This window comes from Necator americanus, chromosome I (assembly GCF_031761385.1).
Source record: "Necator americanus strain Aroian chromosome I, whole genome shotgun sequence".
In the NCBI taxonomy this organism is placed as follows: domain Eukaryota; kingdom Metazoa; phylum Nematoda; class Chromadorea; order Rhabditida; family Ancylostomatidae; genus Necator; species Necator americanus.
The window spans coordinates 18442989-18463916 of NC_087371.1; the positions used below are offsets into that span (position 1 = coordinate 18442989).

A 20928-nucleotide genomic window follows, 5' to 3' on the forward strand; every position below is an offset into this window, starting at 1 on the left:
ATTTCTGCTCCTTGCGGAGTGTTTTTTTTTCTTGAAAGTTCCAAAGTTCTGTTGTGAACGAATTATTACCAATGTTTCATCCGTTTGTTAGTATTGTTTTGCTCTGTTTTTGGGACAGCTGACAAATTCTCAAGAAGGTGTTGTTGTTGTTGCTGTTGTTGTTGTCGGTTGTGCTGTCGTTGTTGTTGTTGTTGTCGATTGAGGTGTCATTCTTGTTGTTGTTGTCGGTTGAGATGTCGTTGTTGTTGTCGTTTTTGCTGGTGTTGTTGTTGTTGTTGTTGCTAATGTAGTTGTTAGAGTGGTTCTAACTGGTGAAGGGGACGGTATAGTCTCGAGTTCGGATGGTGTTGTGGATTCCAGTGGAGATGAAGTTCCATTTGTTGTTTTGGGCAACAGTCGGTACATAATTCCGAAAGCAAGTTGATTGTACTTTGTAGCACCTCTGATCGTCAAAAGATTCTTCTGAGAGGTCATGAGAACTCCAATCACAGATGGGCAGCAAATTCTAGACGGAAATCACTTTTGCAACAGTATCTGGAAACGTCTGGCTACCTTAAAGACTAACATCATTCCAAAAAGATCGAAATCTCCTAGATTAATCTCCAAACTCTGCCATGGGCAAGATTCCATGCAGACACGTGGTGTAGACGTAAGATAGAATTCAACTTGTCTGTCCGGAGGGGCCTGCAACCAAGTTATTATTGGGAAAGGATTTTTAAACGTTTGATAGCTAATACACATAAGAAAACGCACAACAATGTGCCAGTAGCAATCGGATGCAACTGATTTCGCTGACCAGTCATTTGGGTCACCTGCGATACCTTGCAGTGTCTTCCATCCATCTTGCGCCTGAAGGGAAACGCCCGACGATACCGTAATTTCAGGTGAAAGGGCTCACCTGTTCAACCACTCCGTTACATCCTATAGCGTTTCCACGAGGTAATTGGTTACAAAGTGGTCCTCCAAGTACTCGTGGACATTTACATCTAAATAGTAAATAATAGCTAATAAAGTGAGTTAATGTTGAATTATTAGTGTTAGTGTACAACTACTGTGCAACCTCGTGCAGTCTCTTGGATCCGGATATCCTGGTGGCAGGCAATCAGGAGGACGACCAGCGCAAGAGTCTTGAACAACAATGGAAAGTCTTCCGTGTGCGATATTACTCAGTACAAAATGGTTAGGAATGAAAGGTTGGATCCTTCAAATGACTATGGTTTAATGATGTTGAAGCATCAACGCCGTAAGTATAAAACAAGAAGGCAATGTGAACCAAATCGTTCTACATCGTTGATTACATGAGGTCATCTGCAGAACTGAAGACAACATTCCATAAGCAGCACTCGCACTTGGAACGAGTTACAGTTGGGAAACGCCTTGAACTTTAACTAAGTTTTAAAATTTTCAAAAGATGCAGAAGTGATACCCACAGATCAAATGATGCTAGGAGCTAAGGAATATGAACCCAAAATAAGGTGGTTCAGCTAGTGTACAAAGTAAACTAGTGTGGAACTCACTACTGCAGTTGTAAAGCCAGTTGATCATTCTCACGTCAGAGAAGGCGGGAGCGTCTCGCTGCCCCATCGAATTCATAAAAAGAACCTCCTTCGCAACTATTGTGTATCGTTCTGGATCCATTGCGAATGCGTCTGGGATGGGAAGAAAAAGTAGGAACAATGGATTAATGGTTTGTAGATGAGAATTTTGAAACGAACATGCGTTATACTGCATAACACTGCCGTAGTCGTATTTCTGTCCAAAGTGATTCTCCGTGATTCTCGTCCTCTACAAAGCAACTTATCAAACGATTCCTACTCTAACTATGTCCAATCCATAGGAATTCAGAGCCTGTTCTCTCAAGAACAGTACCTTTGCAAAATTATACTGCAAGTCCGGTGCTATGTTGCTGAAATCAATCTCAACGGCATCATCTCTATCGTACCTCGACTGTGTATGGTAAAAACCCAAAGCATGCCCAATTTCATGAGTGACAATGCCAAACTGGAACAGTTTAGATTATAAAAACTGAATTTTATTATCTCTGTCCATGTTTCTTACGTCCTAGAAAATTTGAGACCCACTGTATCTTTGTCATTCGTGAAAAATACAATCAATTAGTCATCTTGGGCAGAAGCTACTCGAAAATCCACTCACCACGTTGCACCCTTCACCTATCGAAACATCCTGACTTTTCCAGGAGGCTTGTTTACCGACATACGACCAACATCCAGAGCCTTTTACGAAACGAAGACGGTAATCACCCACCGGATTCTCCTAAGATTTAACAGCTATGAGGCAAAATAGCTATTTTTTTTTCATTCTTAGATTTTTTAGATTTTTTTTTAGATTTTTTTTTATTTCTTCTGCAGAAGACAAATATAAGCTCGATCGGTAGATTTGGTAATATGACAGGCATTCGAAGCCAACAGTATTTGAACCAGATGGAAATAGTGCGAGAACAAGTAGATTATTGCGAACCTTGAAGCTCAAGCATGTGTTGTCTTGCCAAAATTTTATAGCATTTCTTATTGTACTAACTGCTCCATCGCCTAAATACATCAGTTTTTTAAACACTACTTATATTTTAGTTTTTCAAAACAGGATAATGAAATCATGCACAGAAACAATAAAAAGCACACACTCAGAGAAGTGTCGAAAGTGTAATTTATGGGAATAGAAGGTGTCCAATAAGCCCTAGGATCGGTTTGTAAAGAGCGCTTTCGCTTTCGATTCGCTGAAATTAATTACTTGACAAGCACAGCATATTTTCTGAGTTTTTTTTTTCAGAACCTAGCATTGGATTGACAGAAATCACCGAAAATCTTAGCGAAAAATCTCATTTCAATGAAAAAATTATAAACTGACGTTGAAGTCCCGTGAAAAGAGCTCTGGCTTGTGCCTCAGTTAGCACCATGTCAGCTTCATACAACCATTTCTTTACTTCTTGATTTAGCTGGATTGCATCCACGGTAGTTCGATACAAAGTTACAAAGACTATACAGAGTTCTAAAAAAATCATCCAGAAAGCATACCTCAGGAATATCCGGTTTGGTATCGTTACTCTTTGGAGCTCGATAAATTGGATCTATATGAATGGCCTCAAACAAGAATGATGCAGTTTCACAGGTAAACTCGCTAACAAAATGATCTGCAACCTTTCTTCGTGCTCCTCCTCGTTGATAAGGAAGATTTCTTATTACGAGAGATTCAAGCATATTTTTGACAGATTCACGTTGCTCGATAGTGTCTTCACTTCCTGGCAGTATGAGTCTTTCCTTCATCTGCAATATATCCGCAGCAGTGCAGGCGAGCATTTGTTGTGTGTCATCCGCAGCAGCTTAGCGAATTAAAAAAAAAAACTCCCATTAGTTCTGTTTCCAGTTATCAGAGTAAGTTGGAAATTCATGCATAGAATTAATAGCTCCACTCATGCATTGAGCTGATTTCTACCAGCCTTTGACTTTTCCACTCTTTGTGCGTTCGTTCGTTGACAAAAATGCGAAAACTCTTGAAGTGAAAAAACTCAATGGCTTCTTTCAGTTCCTTACGGCATTTTCTATGCACATTTAAACAATAGATGAATAATTGCGGATATTACTTACCGCATTCCTTTCCTCTAAATCTGACGAGAAAGATGGGCTAATCGAGAGGGTTACCCATAGAACGGATGCTAGCATTTCCTACGGTCACATATTCACTGTCCTCCTGCTATTTATACCGCTCTTTGTCCTCTTCTAATCATTCCCCCAATCATACCATTGATGTGAATAACGTGCTTACAATAACACACTAGGCATGAATGATATTAAAATGCTGTACGGATTGGAATTAAAAATGATGAGATGACCATCTGCAGTACACCATGCGGGACAGACGTATTCATTTCTCTATTACTATTATTGCTTTGTTTTCTCCTTGCTTCTAGAATATCCTTATTTTTCGAGTGCAACAGTGTCATTAATTCGTATGGCTTTCGGCTATCTATACAGAAGGACATCGACTTTATTGAATCAAGGCGGGAAAATCGAATGGACGGGAGTACTTAGGGGCACTCGGGAACATTTCAAACTCAACCTATTTTAGTGTTGTGATGTATTCGAAGTGGAAAAACAAGGTCAATCAAGATAAATATCAGCATCACAACACTTACTTGGTCGAGATACTGTATTTTCTTTTCATCTGTCTGTAGTGCTGTAGAAAACGAGAACAGAACACGACGTTACCAACTACTTCAGGCTTTCTTCATGCACACAAATCCTAAGTGCGATGCGATTTGTTGATTTGTTGTAATAAGAAACTTGAACTCGCATTCTGTGAACGCAGAAGTTCAACAAGACAGAAATCGTTTATTAGGTATGAGTGCTTTGGAGCAAAACCCGTCGCAGTCAACGGGGAAAAGAAGCTAAAGCAAGGAAAACGAGTAACTTTAAGAATAAAGCTGCATGTACATGAACTAGCGTAAGACATACAAAGGTCAATTTATACCAGGATTTTTTTTAGAATGCAATGTGACAAGATCTTAACATACTACCCTTCACAGCGATTTTTTTACATTTAAAACAACTACAGGCGAATGCGCTTGTGTTGCACCGGCCGCATGCAACGTGCGTGGAAGGGCAGCGCGACATCGCTGAGAGCGAGCGCGTCACACAGTCCAAATGCAGTTAGACGAATAGCTGAACGCATCACGACCGCCTGGAGCAACGCAAGTGACGACTCGGTACACTATTAGGCGTATTGAATTCCTGAAAAAGGACTTCCTCTACTGTAAAAAGGGGAGGATTCTTAGCGAGTATTAGTTTAGCATACGTTCTACACCTCAGGATTTGCTAATAAGCAATTTCGGTAGTCGATCACTCATCTACTTCACTCTCACTACAGGCGCAAATACAAAATTAAAGCAGAATTTGAAGGCATCAAATACTTGATGCCACAATCCAGTCCGGCTTAACTTGGAATTTGTCACACGAAGGTGTGAATTTCGTCCTTTTTGGAACTGAAATTTAAAAAAAATCATTGAAACACCAACTTCAGTTTGCAGAATCCAAAGAACGCAGCACAATACCTGTTTGCAGTTCGCACACTCTAGCTGAAGCAGCTTCAGTCGAGGAGGATAGCGGAAAACGGGATACTGATCAAAGAATGCTACGAATCGCACAACATCACCTAGAAAAGCCTAATAACATTTCGATGATGACTAAAACTTAAATATTCAGTTTTCCGCTGCAAAAACTGACAGAAGAACAACTTTGAGCGGTGATCAAGGAGAGAGCAAGCTAGCAAGAGTGAGCACTAATACAGTTAAATATCACTAGTAAAAAATGGAAAATGTTGTGGTTAAAGGATTAAACTCAAACAAACAATTGCGGAAAGAAACTGGTAGAAAAGACCAATTCAAATCAAAAGATTTTAACCCACTAATTTAAAGAAAACATCAGCTGTTTACGGCCTCTCCATCTTTTACAACATTGTAACAGAAAAAGACCAAGTTGCAATGAGACAAACAGCGGAAGATATCATAATAACTTATAACCTCGACGATTTCGTCACGAAATGCAAAAGTAAAGGAAATAATAATAAGCTAATCGTAAAATTAATAAGAATAGGCGAATAAAAGTGAAAACGGGAAGAAGAAATAATTCAGAAAAAAAATTAATCATACGGGAGGTACAAAGAATAAATGATAGTAGAACGTCCTTATGTACAGTATTTTCATAGCCAATTAGTTTCATAACCGTAAAGTTTTCAAACCTTCATCCACGAGTTTCAGCATCTCGTAAAACACATGTCCAGCACTGAGGATAAGTTGACCTTTAGCGCTGCTCACAATGCGTTCACCGTAGGGACCTGACACTTCAACATCGAAGGTGTAGACGTTATGCTCAGTTAAAGAACACTCGTTTCCTCTAGAAAAAGAAGCAGAATGCGAACAAACATCCAAAATGTGTCCAAAAAAATCCAGATGTTAAAATTCACCTCATTCCCTCTGCATATGCAACGTCGTCAGTTGTTCGGTTGCTGTCATAAAAACAGCGCATTGTTTGTCCTATAGACTCTGGCAGGTAGCCGAGAAGGGATTCGAAGGAGTTATCTATATTAACTACACGCACTGACTGAACTGTTCCCTTCCAATTTATAGCAGTTCCTAATAATGTAACAGTTTAGAGCTTTTACATTTTAGCTCACAGCAAAAATTCAGAGCTTAACAACCTTTCAGCTGACTGCACTGAATTTGATTTTCAATGGTATTTGCTGAAGTAAGCGAGCAATAACGGTCATAGTGGGTCCTAAAAAAAGTAAAAATGTAATATCGTTTCATGCTGCTTATTCTTTAACGTATATGTGAACCAGGTCATATTGGTGACATCAGCGGCTGGATCAAATGTCATTTGACCTTCGTACAGAAACGAAATGGCCATCAGCAAGGCAGAGAAATAAATGCCCAACATGATCCATTTCTTCTTTTGTGTACTGGACGGAGACACTGAAGCAGTAACTTTAGCAATAATATTTCAAGTTCAACACTTCTGAATACAATAATTGGAAAAATGCTAACCACTGAATTTGTACTTCTCTGAGAGGTACTTGTAAATTCTGCTAACAACGAATGGAGAAATAAGAACGAAGATGGTGAATACAGCTTTAGCCCAACTGACCTATACCTATGACACAGCAGATCTTCATGATTTCATCCTAACTAACCATGGACAACTCACGAAGTCAATAGCTTTCTGAATTTGGACGGCAACGACGGACAGAACAATGACGGCTGCTGCTAGCGTTGGGAAGAAGAATAGAGAGATCGCACAGCAGGCCAAAATAAGATCGATGTACTGGAATTAATCACCAGTTACTTTCTGCAAATGTTGCAGCAAATCCAACTTCGAACTAAGAAAATAGGGGCATCATTAGAAAGAATCGTAGATGAGAGGTGAATACAGTAGGAGTGAAGCAGCATTTCAATTTTCCAACTCAAAAAATTCGAACTGTACAAATTATGAAAACTAGTAGTATTAATCAGCTGCACAGGGTAAGTTTTAGCGTCTGACTGATTTCAAGTGACAGTGACATGAAGCACCTCGAAAATCCAGGTGGTAATTGATTATAAGAAGAAACTCTTGCAAGCCAAACTACAGTTGAAGGAAGTATAATTCATCTTGCGCAACAAGTTGACCAAGTGACCGCAATAGTGACAACCATTTACTAATTACGAACACAGTTCAAAAGAGAAATCGGCACGAAAATCGAACTAGTTGGTTGGCAAGAACTTACATCAAACGACTTCCAACCAATGATCAGAAGAGTCATGGTGACATCTGACCAGACTATGGTCACCTAAATGAAATTTTCACTTTACATTACCAACTGATACCAAATTCTGGCCAATGATCACAACAAAATAACTTTTAAAAACGAAGAACGAAGAAAAGGCACTAACAATGTGTGGGACAATTGCATGAGCGGCTTCCGACCACGTTTTCGTTCTCGAGGCCATGATAAAGTACACAAATGGGATCGATAGAAGACATAAGGAGGGAATACTAAGGCTTACGATCAGATAGCCTTAAATGAATACAGATTTCTCTATGACCTATAAGGGTATTTCATTGATTCTTACTTATTTTAAATTGTAAAAAAGGACGCCAAATGTGCCAGCGGCCAGCAGAGAAACGCATGCGGGATAAGATGACTGGGAGGCTAGAAATTACTGGCCACTTATTTGCAAGCAATTGAATCCAACAGAGAATAAATCGAAACAAAATCAGAACAACTGACCAAGACATCAAGTTCGCAATCATGCCAAATAAAGCGTATCTGTCATAGGCGTCGGCCAAGCTGACAAATGTCATCAACGCGAAGAATCCCGATGTACCACACATCAAACTACAGTAAGGAATACGTTTATCAGCTGCTCCCACTGAAAAAAAAAGACTTGAAATAGAAAAACGATAGATTAACTACTCTCAGTCTGTAGATTGAATTTTTATAGGTACAGGAAAGAAAAAAGCTAAGCGACACTTCCAATACTAAAAAGCTGCTAAAAAGCATGGAATTTCTTAGTCTTATGTAGTCGTTCCACAACGGTTTACCTCCTCATAGTGGCGTGGAGGTGACTCTGGGCGTCGAACTGCGATGCACAGCGGAGGTTCGTCCTCCTGTAGGCTCTCCCAAACTGAGAAGGAGCTCGACACATCCGACACTGCGACTTCTCGGAATTGGAAGCCTAGCTAAGAGTATATCACTGCTAAGAAAGCCCACAGTCTTAGCAAAATGTAGCAGGGGTGGCTCCTTGATCCATATAGATTGGGCGACGACCTGTGGTGAAAGCTAAGCTCGCCGTGGCAGGGCTGCTTAGTTTGGGGAAAAGTCTTTTTGCCACTCCAGCATATTCACTGCCTCAGTACCCTGCACACTGGGCCCTGCCGTCTCAGACGTCGGATGGCGACCGGTGAGAGGCGATCAAATCTCAGGTTGCTCAGGACGTCACTGATTCTGGACCAAGGAGACACACGCAAAACTCGCCATGGAGACTGTCTCAAACTGTGTATTTACAACGCGAGAACAGTGTCCACAGACGCTGATCTGCATGCCCTTCTCGGAGCTGCAGAGCGTATTAAATCTCACGTGATTGCTCTGCAGGAGACCAAGTGCAGAAGGAGCGAAATACGACAGATGAATGACGGTACACTCTTCATTCATACAGAGAAGATTCCGTTTCGAAATGTAGGTTTTATTGTGCACCCATCTGTCGTACATCTTGTCGATTCTCACGAGGTCCTGACAGAAGAGGAATACAGGATCGGAAAATTTGGACTAGGGGACCGGAATGAAAATGGCAATCGCCTCTCCGGACAGTTATCCGCCGCTCGCTTCTTTCATGGGAACTCTCTTTCATGGGAAGATCACCGTCGGTGGACATGGGAATCGCCTAGTGGCACGACTTGTGCGGAGATCGACCACATACTCACCAACCGGAGATGGCGTCTACTCGACGTCTCAGTAGTACCATCCTTTTGTGGTGGTTCTGATCACATCTCCTTCGTGCGAAAATACGACCTAGCCACATGTTGGAAAAGAACAACAGCTATCAACAACGAAGAAGAAAAGAAATCGTCTACGACGATTGCATACTCGAAGACTCCTTTCCAAAGATGACATGTACATCGAGAAGGACGCAAACTTGGACTACGAGATGCTGGTCAGAGGATTACGAGCCTGTGCTGAACGTGCCTCGAAGTCGCTCACGACAAACTTGGATCGAATTTCGAAGACCACCAAGGAATTGTTAGGAAAAAGAAGGGCTTTGAGGCTTGATCCGAATGCATCGCACATTGAGCGGTTAGTAGCAAACACTAGCTGTAGAAAAGCGTTGCAGGAGGATCTTTTGAAGTACAGGCAAAAGAAGATTCTAGAAGCAGCACAAAGAAGAACGAGTCTAAAGAAGTGCCGCAGGGATCTCCGCAAATATAATATTCTGCTAGCAACCTTGCTGAGACGGGACTCGCACGTCTTCTCGTCGTGAGATGGAAATTATTACGGAGAGGTTCTACTCGAACCTTTTCCGTTCATCAACTCCTGTGTCAAGCCTGATTATCCTCATCGGTAAAGCTCCACCACGGATTCTCCCTTAGGAAGTACGAATCGCTATCAAGAGCATGGAGCCTGGTACAGTCTCCGGACCTGATTTTATATGAACAGACTCTCTTCGCGCTCGTGGCCATCCGCTTCATGTAATCTTAGCAGTGCACATGACATCCTATCTTCAGAAAGAAAGGATCCCAGGCCAATGGAAGACCTCGCGTACCTTTCTTATCCATAAGAAAGATGACCCATAAGAAAGACTTTCGGAACTGCCTTCCGATATGCTTGCTGAGCGTATTATACGAAGTATTCACCAAGATCATCCTCACGCGCATATCTAGAACGCTGGATGAAGCCCAGTCTCAAGAACAAGCTGGATTCCGTCAAGGGTTCAGCTGCTTGGATCACATCCAGACCTTGTCGAGGGTCATACAGGTTTGCCGGGAATACTGCCTGCCCCTTGTTCTAACTTCATCGACAATGAGAAAGCCTTCGACAGCGTAGAGACGAATGGAATACTGTCAGCGCTGGTCGATCAAGACGTAGACGCGTCGTATGTGAGGACATTGGCCAATTGCTATGATCGATGCACCACTAAGACACAGCTTTACCACCGCCCCCTCACCATAAACATTGGAAATGGAAGGGGGTACGACAAGGCGATACTATATCGCCGGAGCTGTTCACGGCTGCATTGCAATGATAATGAAATCACATTCCTGGGAAGAAAGAGGCATGTGTGTTGGTGGAAGATTTCTCTGGAACCTTCGTTTTGCGGACGACATCGTTTTCTTTTCGAGCAGTACCAATGAAGCAAAAATGATGCTCAACGAATTGCATGAAGCAGGGAAGAGAATAGGACTACGAATAAACAGAAAGAAGACACAGTTCATGAAGAACGCCTACTGCGAGGACGGAGGAGTACAACTTGAAGGCTCCCAAATCGTGGAAACTCCGTCATACGTATACCTTGGACGTTCAATGAACATGGAAAACGACTTGAAGAAAGAACTAAATAGAAGAATGAGAGCAGCATGGGCAGCATTCGCAGCCGTCAGGGAAGCCACGGACCAACTGACGGACCAAGATCTTCGTGCCCATCTGTTCGACTCGACAGTCCTTCCACCGCTCTGCTACGCAGCGGAGACGTGGGCAGACAGCGCTGCCACGTATAGGAAGCTACTCACTACCCACAGAGCCCCTGAGAGATGTCTTCTGAAGTTTAACCGGCGCACACAACAGCTAGCCTTCGCAGCTCTGACTTAAGAGGAATGTCCTGTCTTTGCGACCCAGCGGAGTATATATCGAAGGCAAAGTATATATGGTCCGGTCACATTATGAGAAGAATCGACAATAGATGGGCTAAAAGAACGCTAGAGTGGATCCCTAGAGATGCTAAACGCCCTCAGGGGAGATCGCCAACGAGATGGGGTGACATGTCCGCAACACAGATGGACCGGCTGAGCTCTCAGCCCGGTACGGCTCAAGGACCTCGTCAACGTCACTCACGAAACTTGAGAAAATCTTGGATGACAGTGGCGAGGGAACGAAGCGAGTGGAAGAGATCCTGGGGCCCGCACGTCCAGTGAAGTCAAGCCATCTAAGTATCTAAGTAGGTATGTAGTTGTTTACAAAGATAGGCTTTAGCGAAATCGAGGACCTCGTCTGTGACAGCAAAAGTGAAAATGAGTCAAACCTCACTAGTAAAGTTTTTTTTTTTCAATAAGTGCTACTGAATTACCTGACAAAACGAATAAGGAGACCGAGAGCGCGAAATTTAAATACGCTTCCCAATTGTTGTCGGTAATGAAGTAAGACTCCTGTGATTTGAAAATCGAAAAGAAGATCAAAAACACATCACTTGAAAACCACAAAACAACCAACACTGCTTGATTTGTCATGTGTCAATTCGTCTTTTTCGTTGAAGACATCTAGAAGTCTTTTCCAAGTCCTTCGTTGGCGTTTTATGCTAAATATAAAGAAAAAGTAAGTAGTTGAAAAAACTCATAACAAATCTGGTTCAAATGGTTAGCAAAACCGGAGTTAAGAGTGTAACACCACTGTAGACTCAAAGCATGAGCATGTGCTTCGGTAGACCCAAGTTGTTGCGGTGTATTTTACAGATATGTTTAGTAAAATTATCCCCAGTCGCCAATTAAAGGCAGTATAAAACGAATTTGTCGTAGTGAGGAGACTCTGGTAAAGACAGAGATAGGGTTGTAGATTGCGGAATCTGGGGTGATTCCGCTCAGCTCTCTCTAATCGTCGCAAAAAAACGTTCAGCTCTCCCTAATCCTCGCAAAAAAACAACGTGGAAGAAGTTCTTTTTACGATGATTTCAGCTGCAACGCGCCACACTTGCGCACGCACCGCGTCCATGAGCGAGTGGTCGAAGCTTAGCTAGTTCTTCTCACCAGCCTATTCTAGTTCTACGATCCCTTGTTGAGAAAATAGAAAATCTCAGCGTACACTTGACCCTGTTAGAGGGTGTAGCGTAAACGGCGGTTTATTTACGAACCTTCTGCTTTTCGTTCTTCTACCCAGTTCTACTCTGCAAAATCTACCAGTTAGAAATGCCCAGACAATATTCCTAGAGAATCTCTATTAATTAGCTGATTCGCACACAAACAAAAACGGATGTACTTCAACATGAACAGTGTTTGCAACCTTCTTTTAAAGTCTTGTAAATGATTAAAGGGATGCTTCGTTCAAAAAGAAACTATGGAAAACCTTTTATTGTGGAACATCTTCAGTGTGAAGTAGACCATCAGAAAGAAAGATGCATAAGCGGCCGCAACTGGGAGCATGCGTAGCAGCGAAGGAAGGCTGAAACATCCAAACAACCCATGATGTTAAGGGATTCCAAATAAAAGTCTCTGCAAAAATCAGTTGCATACCTAACGAATTGAACCAGGCATATAAACACTAATGTTTGCACTTGGTGAAACGGAAACACTGCATAAATCAAAGTCAACCACTGCTGATTTATCTTTTGAAGTAAATATTCAACGAAGGTATCAAACTTGCTGAGATTCTAAAACGATTGTTTCTAAGGAATGATTACTTCTGGGAGAGAGTGACCAAGAGCTTCTTACCGCTTTCTGACGGCGAGTTCCCTTTATCTTCTCATCCAAAACTTCCATGTCACCATTTTCTACCGTGTGGCGCAGATTTTCAACGAACGCTTCCTCATCGTCAGGCTAAACGAAGGCTACTCCAGAAAACAGCTACTTTCAATAACATCATGTATAGTTGGGTCGAAACGACATGAAGCACGGACAGTTACATAAGCGGCTGCGCTCGAAGCCGCGCGGTGGGGCGCAGCGGTTGGGATTATGTAAGGATCCTCGCTAAAGACACACATCTCTGCTGTTCACTATGGTTCCACCTCGATTTCAACCGCTGTCGATGCCGCACCGCTTTCGAGTGCAGTCGCTTACGCAAATGCACCGTGCTTCATGTCGTTTTGATCCGACTGTAATTTCTTCAAGGTGTAAGGAAGCAAAAAGCAAAAGAGTTTTGAGAAAACAGCGAATGTTTTAACGAATAATCCTCTAAGGAGGTTGACCAGAGCTGGAAACCCAACCTGAAATAATTCTGTCGCAGAAAAATGCTGTTGAAAGAATACTCTAAAACAGTACCCAGCAGAGAAATTTCGAGTGACAGTAGAAGGATTACTGTGCGGTCTCACTTCGATGTGGATTTATTCCTAAGTCTTTTGCAGGAAATCATACACGAAACGTGCATAAGGAATATACTAATGGAACCGACAAAAGATATGGAACACTGACTGTTACTGCAGCAGACTCGTCAATTTGCCCCTGGTCTTCTGCTGCTTGAAACATCCGATCAAGCAGTTCTACAAATAAACAAATATGCATTACAAATCCCTAAAAGGATCATAAGTACAGAAGCATTTTATTGAACCTTCTTGAGTTTGTACGTCTCCGTTGTCAAGCTCGTCAAAAAGTCTCCGAATACCGTGTTCTGTGGTTAGCCTGGGATCGTGCTGAGAGAGAACACGGTACATACGGCGAGCACCTCTTGAGAATTCTGAAGAGAATTTTTGACAAGAAAAAAACCGTCGAAAATGAGCTGGTCGGATCTTAAACCATGTTATCAAGAGACTACACAAAACAAAATAGAATTAAGAACTCACTATCGTCATCGGAGAGCCGACTGTCATGGTGAAGTCGTTCACTCAGATGAATGTCGGATGGGCGATAGTCGTCGTCTGATGACGCAGAACTGCGGCGACGATGCAACATTGACATGTATTCCACCACGCCTAAGAGGTAAAGATGGCAAGGATGTTCTCATTTTCCACAAACGGGATTCATGTGAGGGGAAGAGAAACAAATGAATGAAAATATCCAGTCAATGAGGCAGAAGGAACACATGCGGTGGTAGGGGCCGCTGTTCCGACCCCTCCACTTTTGGACGGTTGGCCAGATTATCCCCTTCACTCTCAGACGGTTGGCGAAAAGACCCACTTCACTTTTAGACAATTGGCGAAATGATCATCATCACTTAAGCTGGACTCGAAGAGCTAGATCCCGTTCACCCGAGGAGGGTCCGGCTCCTACCTATCGCACCTATGAATGGAATAGGTCAGTTTTGCAAATTTCAAGATCCTAAGCGGCTTCATTGTTTCGATCTCACATTGATGACAATAGCAGTGAGTCATCCGATTAGAAGACCATTTGATGGACAAAATAGCTGAAAATTCGTATTTACTTTTCCCGACAGAAAACAATGAAGATGCAAATAAAGCATTCTATTTACTTCACAGTGATAAAAAAAGCCTTCGCAATAGCAGCGCACCTTGTATCTAGGTCAGAGCGAAACTATGAGAAAGGTAATGAGAAGTTGAAAACAACAGAGCAGTAGAAACAATTCAGCTGGTCAAGTTTTTCACTGCATCCCAAAACCCGACACATTTCTTGGTCGAGTCTAGTGAACATTAGTTTCTCATGCACAATCACTAACTGCTCAGTTACCTGCATTCTTGTTGTTCACCGAATGCAATAGTGTCGCGTGTTCACGGAGAGATACTAGTTTTGAGGAAGCACGAAAATAACACACGATTTGAATTCACCTAACACAAGCGACTTCACCTCAATAAAAGCCTAGGACTGGGCACAGGATTTTCAAAATATGGTAGAATGAAAAAGTCGTCCTTTCTGCGTGCAGTACTTCAAATGCAGCAGCTACAGCTCGCAAAATTTCTGGGAGAGAACTATAAAGCTCATTTCATCGAAACAATACGGAGCGACCTATGGGTAAACACTGGTTTTTCTAGGGGATATCAGTGCTTGACTGCTATTCGTGGTGCACTGCTTTGAAATGGATACGAGAGCGGTTCGGCACTGGTTACCGCACACAACAAGTTTTGTAAATACAGAAAACTTTTCATATAGTCGATACCAAATGTATTCAACTGTGTGAGAGCAAGCCACATGCATTGCAGTGCAAGCGTTGCGACCAACCAGATGAAGATTCGCGACGTTATTATATTCGGATTATATATTAAGATTATTCGGATTATACACTAAAGATGGGATTCTCTCGCCCATATAAGATCACTTACTGATAAACAGTGGCGCCCAGAGAAGGGAATGTCCTGCGGACGATTTTTGCATTTGGAAATGCATTGAAAATTAAATTATGCTATATAGAAATCACTGGAACAAAATAGAATCGAAAGCTATTCAAATGTAAAAGTCGATACACAATCGCAAAAACCTAGCTGCAGGAAGACAGTGCTCACACTGCTCGCGAAACACTCTTCACTAAGCCCAATGTGGGCAGCTTTTCGGCTGCAGCCGTCGCCGCTTAAAAAAAAAATTCCGTCGACTTTCTCGAAAACGGGCTGTTCAGTGATCTGGACGTAAAATGATGTCGCTTAAACCAATTAAAAAAAACACAATTTTCATTCCCTTTGTATGATGTTAACATTGATGCATGGTTTTGCAATTTGTATGATGTTAAAACTGATACACAGTTTTGCAATGATAAATTTCTTAGCAGCACTTTTTCTGATCCATTCCACGGGCCTCAATACACTCTTCGCCAAAATAAAAGCAAAACTAAAGACAGCAAAGTGCTTGTATGTTTAAATATCTTTGTGAAGATATCTTGAATAATATCCTTCATTGCTTTGAAATAAACGGCAGAGTAACCTTCTCGTCCTCTGAAAACAAAAAGCTTCAGGCATCACTCGAGCACTGCAAAGCCTTCTGCCCTCAGGACATACCGAAGATTTTGCTTGGAAACTGTGTGGGGAAATCCTCTTCGACGCAACGTAATATCACAACGACACCTGTGTTTTGCAAATGGAAAAAGGATTACTTTTTACACCATGTACTAACTACTAGAAGCAAAAGAGAATTCAAAAGAAGGAAGCCGACTGTATTTTCAAGAAATGCAACCCCAACTACAGTTTTGAGAAGAGCTGCATCTCGTTCACTATCCGGCTCTCTAGCATCACAATTCAAGACTTTCAAGACTCGAAGCAATCTACAGACAGCGAATGAAATGGAAAAAGATGACTTAAGAAATTGCGCAACTTCTAGAAAGATCATGGATCCTTTCTCAAAAGCCAAAATAAAGGGAAAACTAGAGACAGCAAAGTGCTTAAGTGAATGTCTTCCGTTACTTTGAAATAAATGACAAAGTGAGCAATCTTCTCGACGTCTACTTTTTAGTGTTATCACCTTGATGTTACACAGCCGAAAGGACCTAACAAATTAGAAGAATCAGCGTTGTGAGAGCAGCAACCACTACAAAAATCTTCAAAAATTCTAACACCTCAAAAGCCAAACTACGTCCTAATACAATATTGCTCCTGAAATAGGGAGCAAAATGAAATAAGAACTAATGTTACATTCACCCGACATTTGGTAAGATAGAATTGTCGGAAGAAACAAAAAGAAAAGTCAGTCGCAACGTGGATTTTTGTCACCACTGGTCAAAACAAACAGTCAGAACTAGATACGAGGACATCGTTTATAAAATAAAGCAGGATAAAACAACAAAGCACGGTTCTAGCAAGACACAGTGTCTAACCGGTGATACTAATCCAAAATCAAAACATAGTCAATATAGAAATACAAATCTGAAACAACACAACATTCACAACAATAATCAATGAACAAATTAAGAACAGGCATCCATAGAGAAAACCGAAGTTCTGTGTGATACCTAGGAGAAAATGAAGGTTGAAAAAAGCTCAGGAGTACCGCTCATTTCTAAGAAAAAGCTTTGAATTGGTTGAAAGCATTTCGAAATTCAATATGAAAAATGGACGAGAATTGAGTCAACAGTGAGCAATAAATCAAAACAATACTTCTTTAAGTAGGTTTTCGTGATGAATTCCTCACTGCCTTCTCCTTTTCAAATTCTCTGTAATCACTTCTCGATAAGAAGTTCATCTTGTCCAAATATCCATTTTTACCACGATTAAAAGTCTCCAATTCTTCCTGAAGTTAATGCCTTCAGTAAGAGAATTACACTTTGCTGAGAATGGGGAGCGAAGCGTTAATTAATAATAATAAGCATCTAAAGATCAACTACAAACAATACTACAAATAAGAATATATAACAGTCCTTTGTACTACGAGGAGCTTGGAATACCTTTAGATTGTTTTCTTCCTTGAAACTGTTCCAGTCAAGATTTGATTTATCAAGAACGGACATCTTCGGCTTTTTCGCGAGTAGCGTTAAGGCACCCCCAAGACCCAATCTCCTATTAAATAAAATAATGGGCAAAAAAATCATTCCAGGACAAACATTAATGCAACTTCCCGTACCACATATTTTAAAATGATTACAAAAACTAACTTTTGTGGTGGCTTCTTCATCTTCTCATTCTCTTTCCTCTTTTCTCTAGCTTCTATTTCCTTTGCCTCCTCTGCAGTGACTGTCCGTTGCACCCTAAAAAAATCTGATTGTGCAGACATCAGATCAACACACATTTGCTAAGGTCTACATCGTTGTTATAGTTTAGCTCCTCGATTTATACAAAATCTGGACATTTATTGGAAATATATGACGGTAGTTAACAAATCCCAATCAAATTCTGGCAGCATCTCATCTCATCTGTAATTGAAAGAACTCTAACACCAAGATGGATATGAAATAGGTCAGGAATATTCGAATAACAGCGAAAAAAGTGAGCAGTAACAGATAATCCGTTGTATTTGCACCTCAGTAAGTGTAAACTATAGACGGGTCAAAACGACATGAATCGCGAGTGTAGTTGCGGTGCATTTGCGTACGAGCTCGGAGCAGCGCTGTGGAGGCAATTGGAACCGAAATAGACCACCACAAACTACAGGTATGGGTGATGACAGCAAGGGTTTTACGTCGCCCCTGGCTGCTACGCTCCATCGAAGCGCTTCGAGAAAAGCCGCGTACGCAATTGCGTAGTGCTTCATGTCGTTTTGACCCTACTATATGTCAGTACGAAAAGAAGGACCAGCCACATTCAGGTGATGCAACTCCGCAATGCGCAATGGGAAGTTCAGAAGACTCAATCTTCTACAAAAGATAGTGGAGAAGAGATGTGGCATCGGATTAGGAATACATCAAGACTCCGACAGTTGTGCGATCGAATCGATGGTGGAATGATTTTCATTTCGTAAAAATGTTGTCAATAGGGACAATGGGACAACGTGGAAGGGAAAATGGATGAAAAACGTACTTCACTTCATCGCCTGCAAAGTCGAAAACTTCTGTGATCACTTTACTTTCAGCTTTCAGTTCGTGATGTTCCGGATCCGAAGAAGATGATGAACTGGAAGCCACCACATTCACGCACGTGCTCGCACTTAAACAGGTGAGTTTTACACCAACAGAAAACAGAAACGAAGTCCACATCGTAAAGAAGTATATCGCAAATTAAAAAAATGTACTAAGATTACATTGGTCGGTTAGTTGTAAAATTGTAACGAAGAAATCGCTTACTTCGAAGTACTTAATGAGTCAGGTAGAATGTCTGCTCGTTTTCTGCCAAGAATGGGATCGTCTTCAGACATTAGCGCCAAGAATGCTGCTTTAGCATCCTCTTCCACATCGCCGTCTGCAGAGGTACTAAAACCAGATTAAAATCGGAGAAAAACACAGCTCCATCGACCAATTGTGAAAGTCCAAATATATATTCGCTTCTACATCAATAACTAACTGAACCAAAGGTTATAACAATGGAGTATGGCGGGCTTCGGTTTTAAAAGGTGGTAGGATGTCTGCCAGGGCAAGATTACAAATATCCTGCAAAAACACGTAATACTTACGATGATTTTTGGGTGGAATTCGGAAGATTATCCTTGCCAGCTCTTTTTCTTTTAGTCACCACTACCTCGCCATCAGCTTCGCTCACTTCATCAACCTAAATAAAGCAAATAAAATCTCTTTTCCTTCCGACTCTTTCACACCTAGAGGCTGCAGGAGCTGCTTTTTTTTATTCTTATTAAAATGTTGACACGTATTCACTAAAACATTGACTAGGTTATGACCGCTTATAAAAAAATCAGATATTTTCTACACCATTGCAACACATACAAAGAAATGTCATTTTTCGCCTTGCAACGCATACAAAGAAATGTCATTCAATGTACAATGAAATGTCTTTTTTCGCAACTAATGTACACACATTTTTGTAAATTGTACTTCTAATATTACCAATATTTTGAACACAGTCAATACCAATTATTGGAATTTGTTCTTCACTTTATTCGTCAGATTTCAGCAAGGAGCTTCTTCTCTTTTTCGTTGTTTGTTTCTTCTGTCTTCTGCTAACGAAAAAGAAATAGCGGGTGTATTTATGTTTTCTTGTTATGCTAACATAACAAGAAAACATAAATACACTCTCAAATGCTGAAGTTTCAAGAAGAGAGGACTTGGAGAAATTGCGAGATCCAATACTCCAAGTGCCGCCGAAATCACGTCAGACTCTTCCGGAGCAGTTAACTACCACATAAGGTGCACGACAAATCGGGTCAAGAAGACCTGAAGCTCGGTGCAGACAGGTAAGCGGCAGCGCTCGAAAGGACGCGGTTGACCTAGTAGGGATGAAGGTGGAACCATCGCTAGCTTCACTAGGACCGCAGTGACGTCTACACCTCAAACCAAATGTTATCAGTGATGAGTGGTGCTAGCGGGGGCTCTCTCTTGACCCCAACTGCTAGTTTACGGTTCACCGCGCCGCTTCGAATACTGCAGCTTCTGCAACTGCAAGGAGCTTTAGGCTTTTTATCCGACTATACCACAATCCCATAAATTGCGTCTACACCTCAAACCGAATGTTATCTACGTATACAGCATCTTGATCAAAAACTAAAGCGAATTTTTAGAAATGAAATTCTTACGATGAAATTGGACTAAGGGATACGAAAAATGTGGACGACAATTTCTAAGTGATCAGGATTAGTTTTGAAAAACAAGCTTTTTACATGAAGCCAATACAATCAGTTAGAAAAGCTCCTGTGTGATCATCCGCCAAGGATAACCACGTAGCGCAAACAAAGAGTCTGAAATAAGAACCAAGAATTTGACAAAATGTCACATTCTTGAGTACAGCGCTAGTAGCGCATGGTTTTAGACATTCATTTTCTGCCCAAGGCTGCTCATGACGAAGCTACAAACAATAACTCCGTATATAAATATTAAAATATGGTCTACATCGACTAAAAATCATGAATGTATTCAAAGAAGACTGAAAGCGCACCTCTCCCCCAGATGGGTAATCAACGTCTTCCACTCCCTCTTCTGGCACATAATCCTCATCCTCAGATGAATTATAATCGGAGTCTGGATCCGTCATTTTCCATATACTATGCTATACTGACAATGTGCAGTGGAACAATTTCGAGTACTGGAACATGCAATTTAACAAGGAAGCAAGAACTTCTTATGAATACAAGAACAATCAGAAATATTTTGTCTTTTTATAATGAAATGAATTATATCGATTTTTATAATGGTGGAAGAAGTAACTACATGGTTACATTTCAGACCACTCATCAAACCACACAGTAAATTTCAGTCTCTCCTAACTGTAGAACTCTCGACTTTTCTTCGATACAAGAAACCGCAACAGATGTATAATATATAAATAAAGTCATTGGGAAGTGGGTCACCCCTATTCTCCATATATCAGTCCGGAAGTTTCTTCTGTAGTTTGCGCGAGCAATTATGATTGCATATAGTAAATGATGTTCGAACAACAAACATTAATTTAGACGGTGATGTCTCCAGTACAGCACCTTTCACTGCAAAATCTTATCACTGACAAAAATACCAGCTTTTAGTGCTTGTCACCCGTTCACAGTCAATATGTACAAAAAA

The 20928-nt window shown here is 41.2% G+C and overlaps 2 protein-coding genes across 6 annotated transcripts; both read right to left on the reverse strand.

The window, feature by feature from the left end:
* Positions 1-129: 129 nt before the first annotated feature.
* RB195_006068 (uncharacterized protein) lies at positions 130-13856 on the reverse strand (the record flags this gene model as incomplete). Of its 4 annotated transcripts, XM_064178945.1 has the most annotated exons (38): positions 130-505; positions 566-684; positions 754-849; positions 899-986; positions 1061-1201; positions 1299-1376; positions 1466-1649; positions 1716-1785; positions 1870-2001; positions 2155-2274; positions 2479-2549; positions 2642-2734; positions 2866-2953; positions 3033-3098; positions 3156-3281; positions 4151-4191; positions 4693-4745; positions 4810-4829; positions 4925-4996; positions 5066-5166; positions 5752-5906; positions 5977-6145; positions 6211-6287; positions 6349-6484; positions 6557-6656; positions 6717-6833; positions 7273-7335; positions 7439-7563; positions 7619-7698; positions 7777-7918; positions 11324-11402; positions 11467-11551; positions 12313-12408; positions 12480-12616; positions 12678-12782; positions 13374-13441; positions 13510-13635; positions 13742-13856. In XM_064178945.1, 38 exons carry the CDS (start codon positions 13854-13856, stop codon positions 130-132), a joined length of 4110 nt encoding a protein of 1369 aa, XP_064035943.1. The 4 variants fall into 4 exon arrangements, with proteins under 4 accessions (XP_064035943.1, XP_064035942.1, XP_064035944.1 ...); XM_064178944.1 differs by lacking the exon at positions 1299-1376 and having other exon boundaries at positions 1061-1127; positions 1518-1649; XM_013448056.2 differs by lacking the exons at positions 130-505; positions 566-684; positions 754-849; ... (13 more) ...; positions 4693-4745; positions 4810-4829 and having other exon boundaries at positions 4862-4996.
* Positions 13857-15734: 1878 nt separating this feature from the next.
* RB195_006069 (uncharacterized protein) lies at positions 15735-20404 on the reverse strand (the record flags this gene model as incomplete). 2 transcript variants are annotated; one of them, XM_064178946.1, is made up of 9 exons in its annotated part: positions 15735-15775; positions 15839-15904; positions 16997-17063; positions 17218-17329; positions 17425-17517; positions 18287-18412; positions 18550-18675; positions 18876-18970; positions 20309-20404. In XM_064178946.1, 9 exons carry the CDS (start codon positions 20402-20404, stop codon positions 15735-15737), a joined length of 822 nt encoding a protein of 273 aa, XP_064035945.1. The 2 variants fall into 2 exon arrangements, with proteins under 2 accessions (XP_064035945.1, XP_013303509.1); XM_013448055.2 differs by lacking the exons at positions 15735-15775; positions 15839-15904 and having other exon boundaries at positions 16935-17063.
* Between the last annotated feature and the right edge of the window lie 524 nt (positions 20405-20928).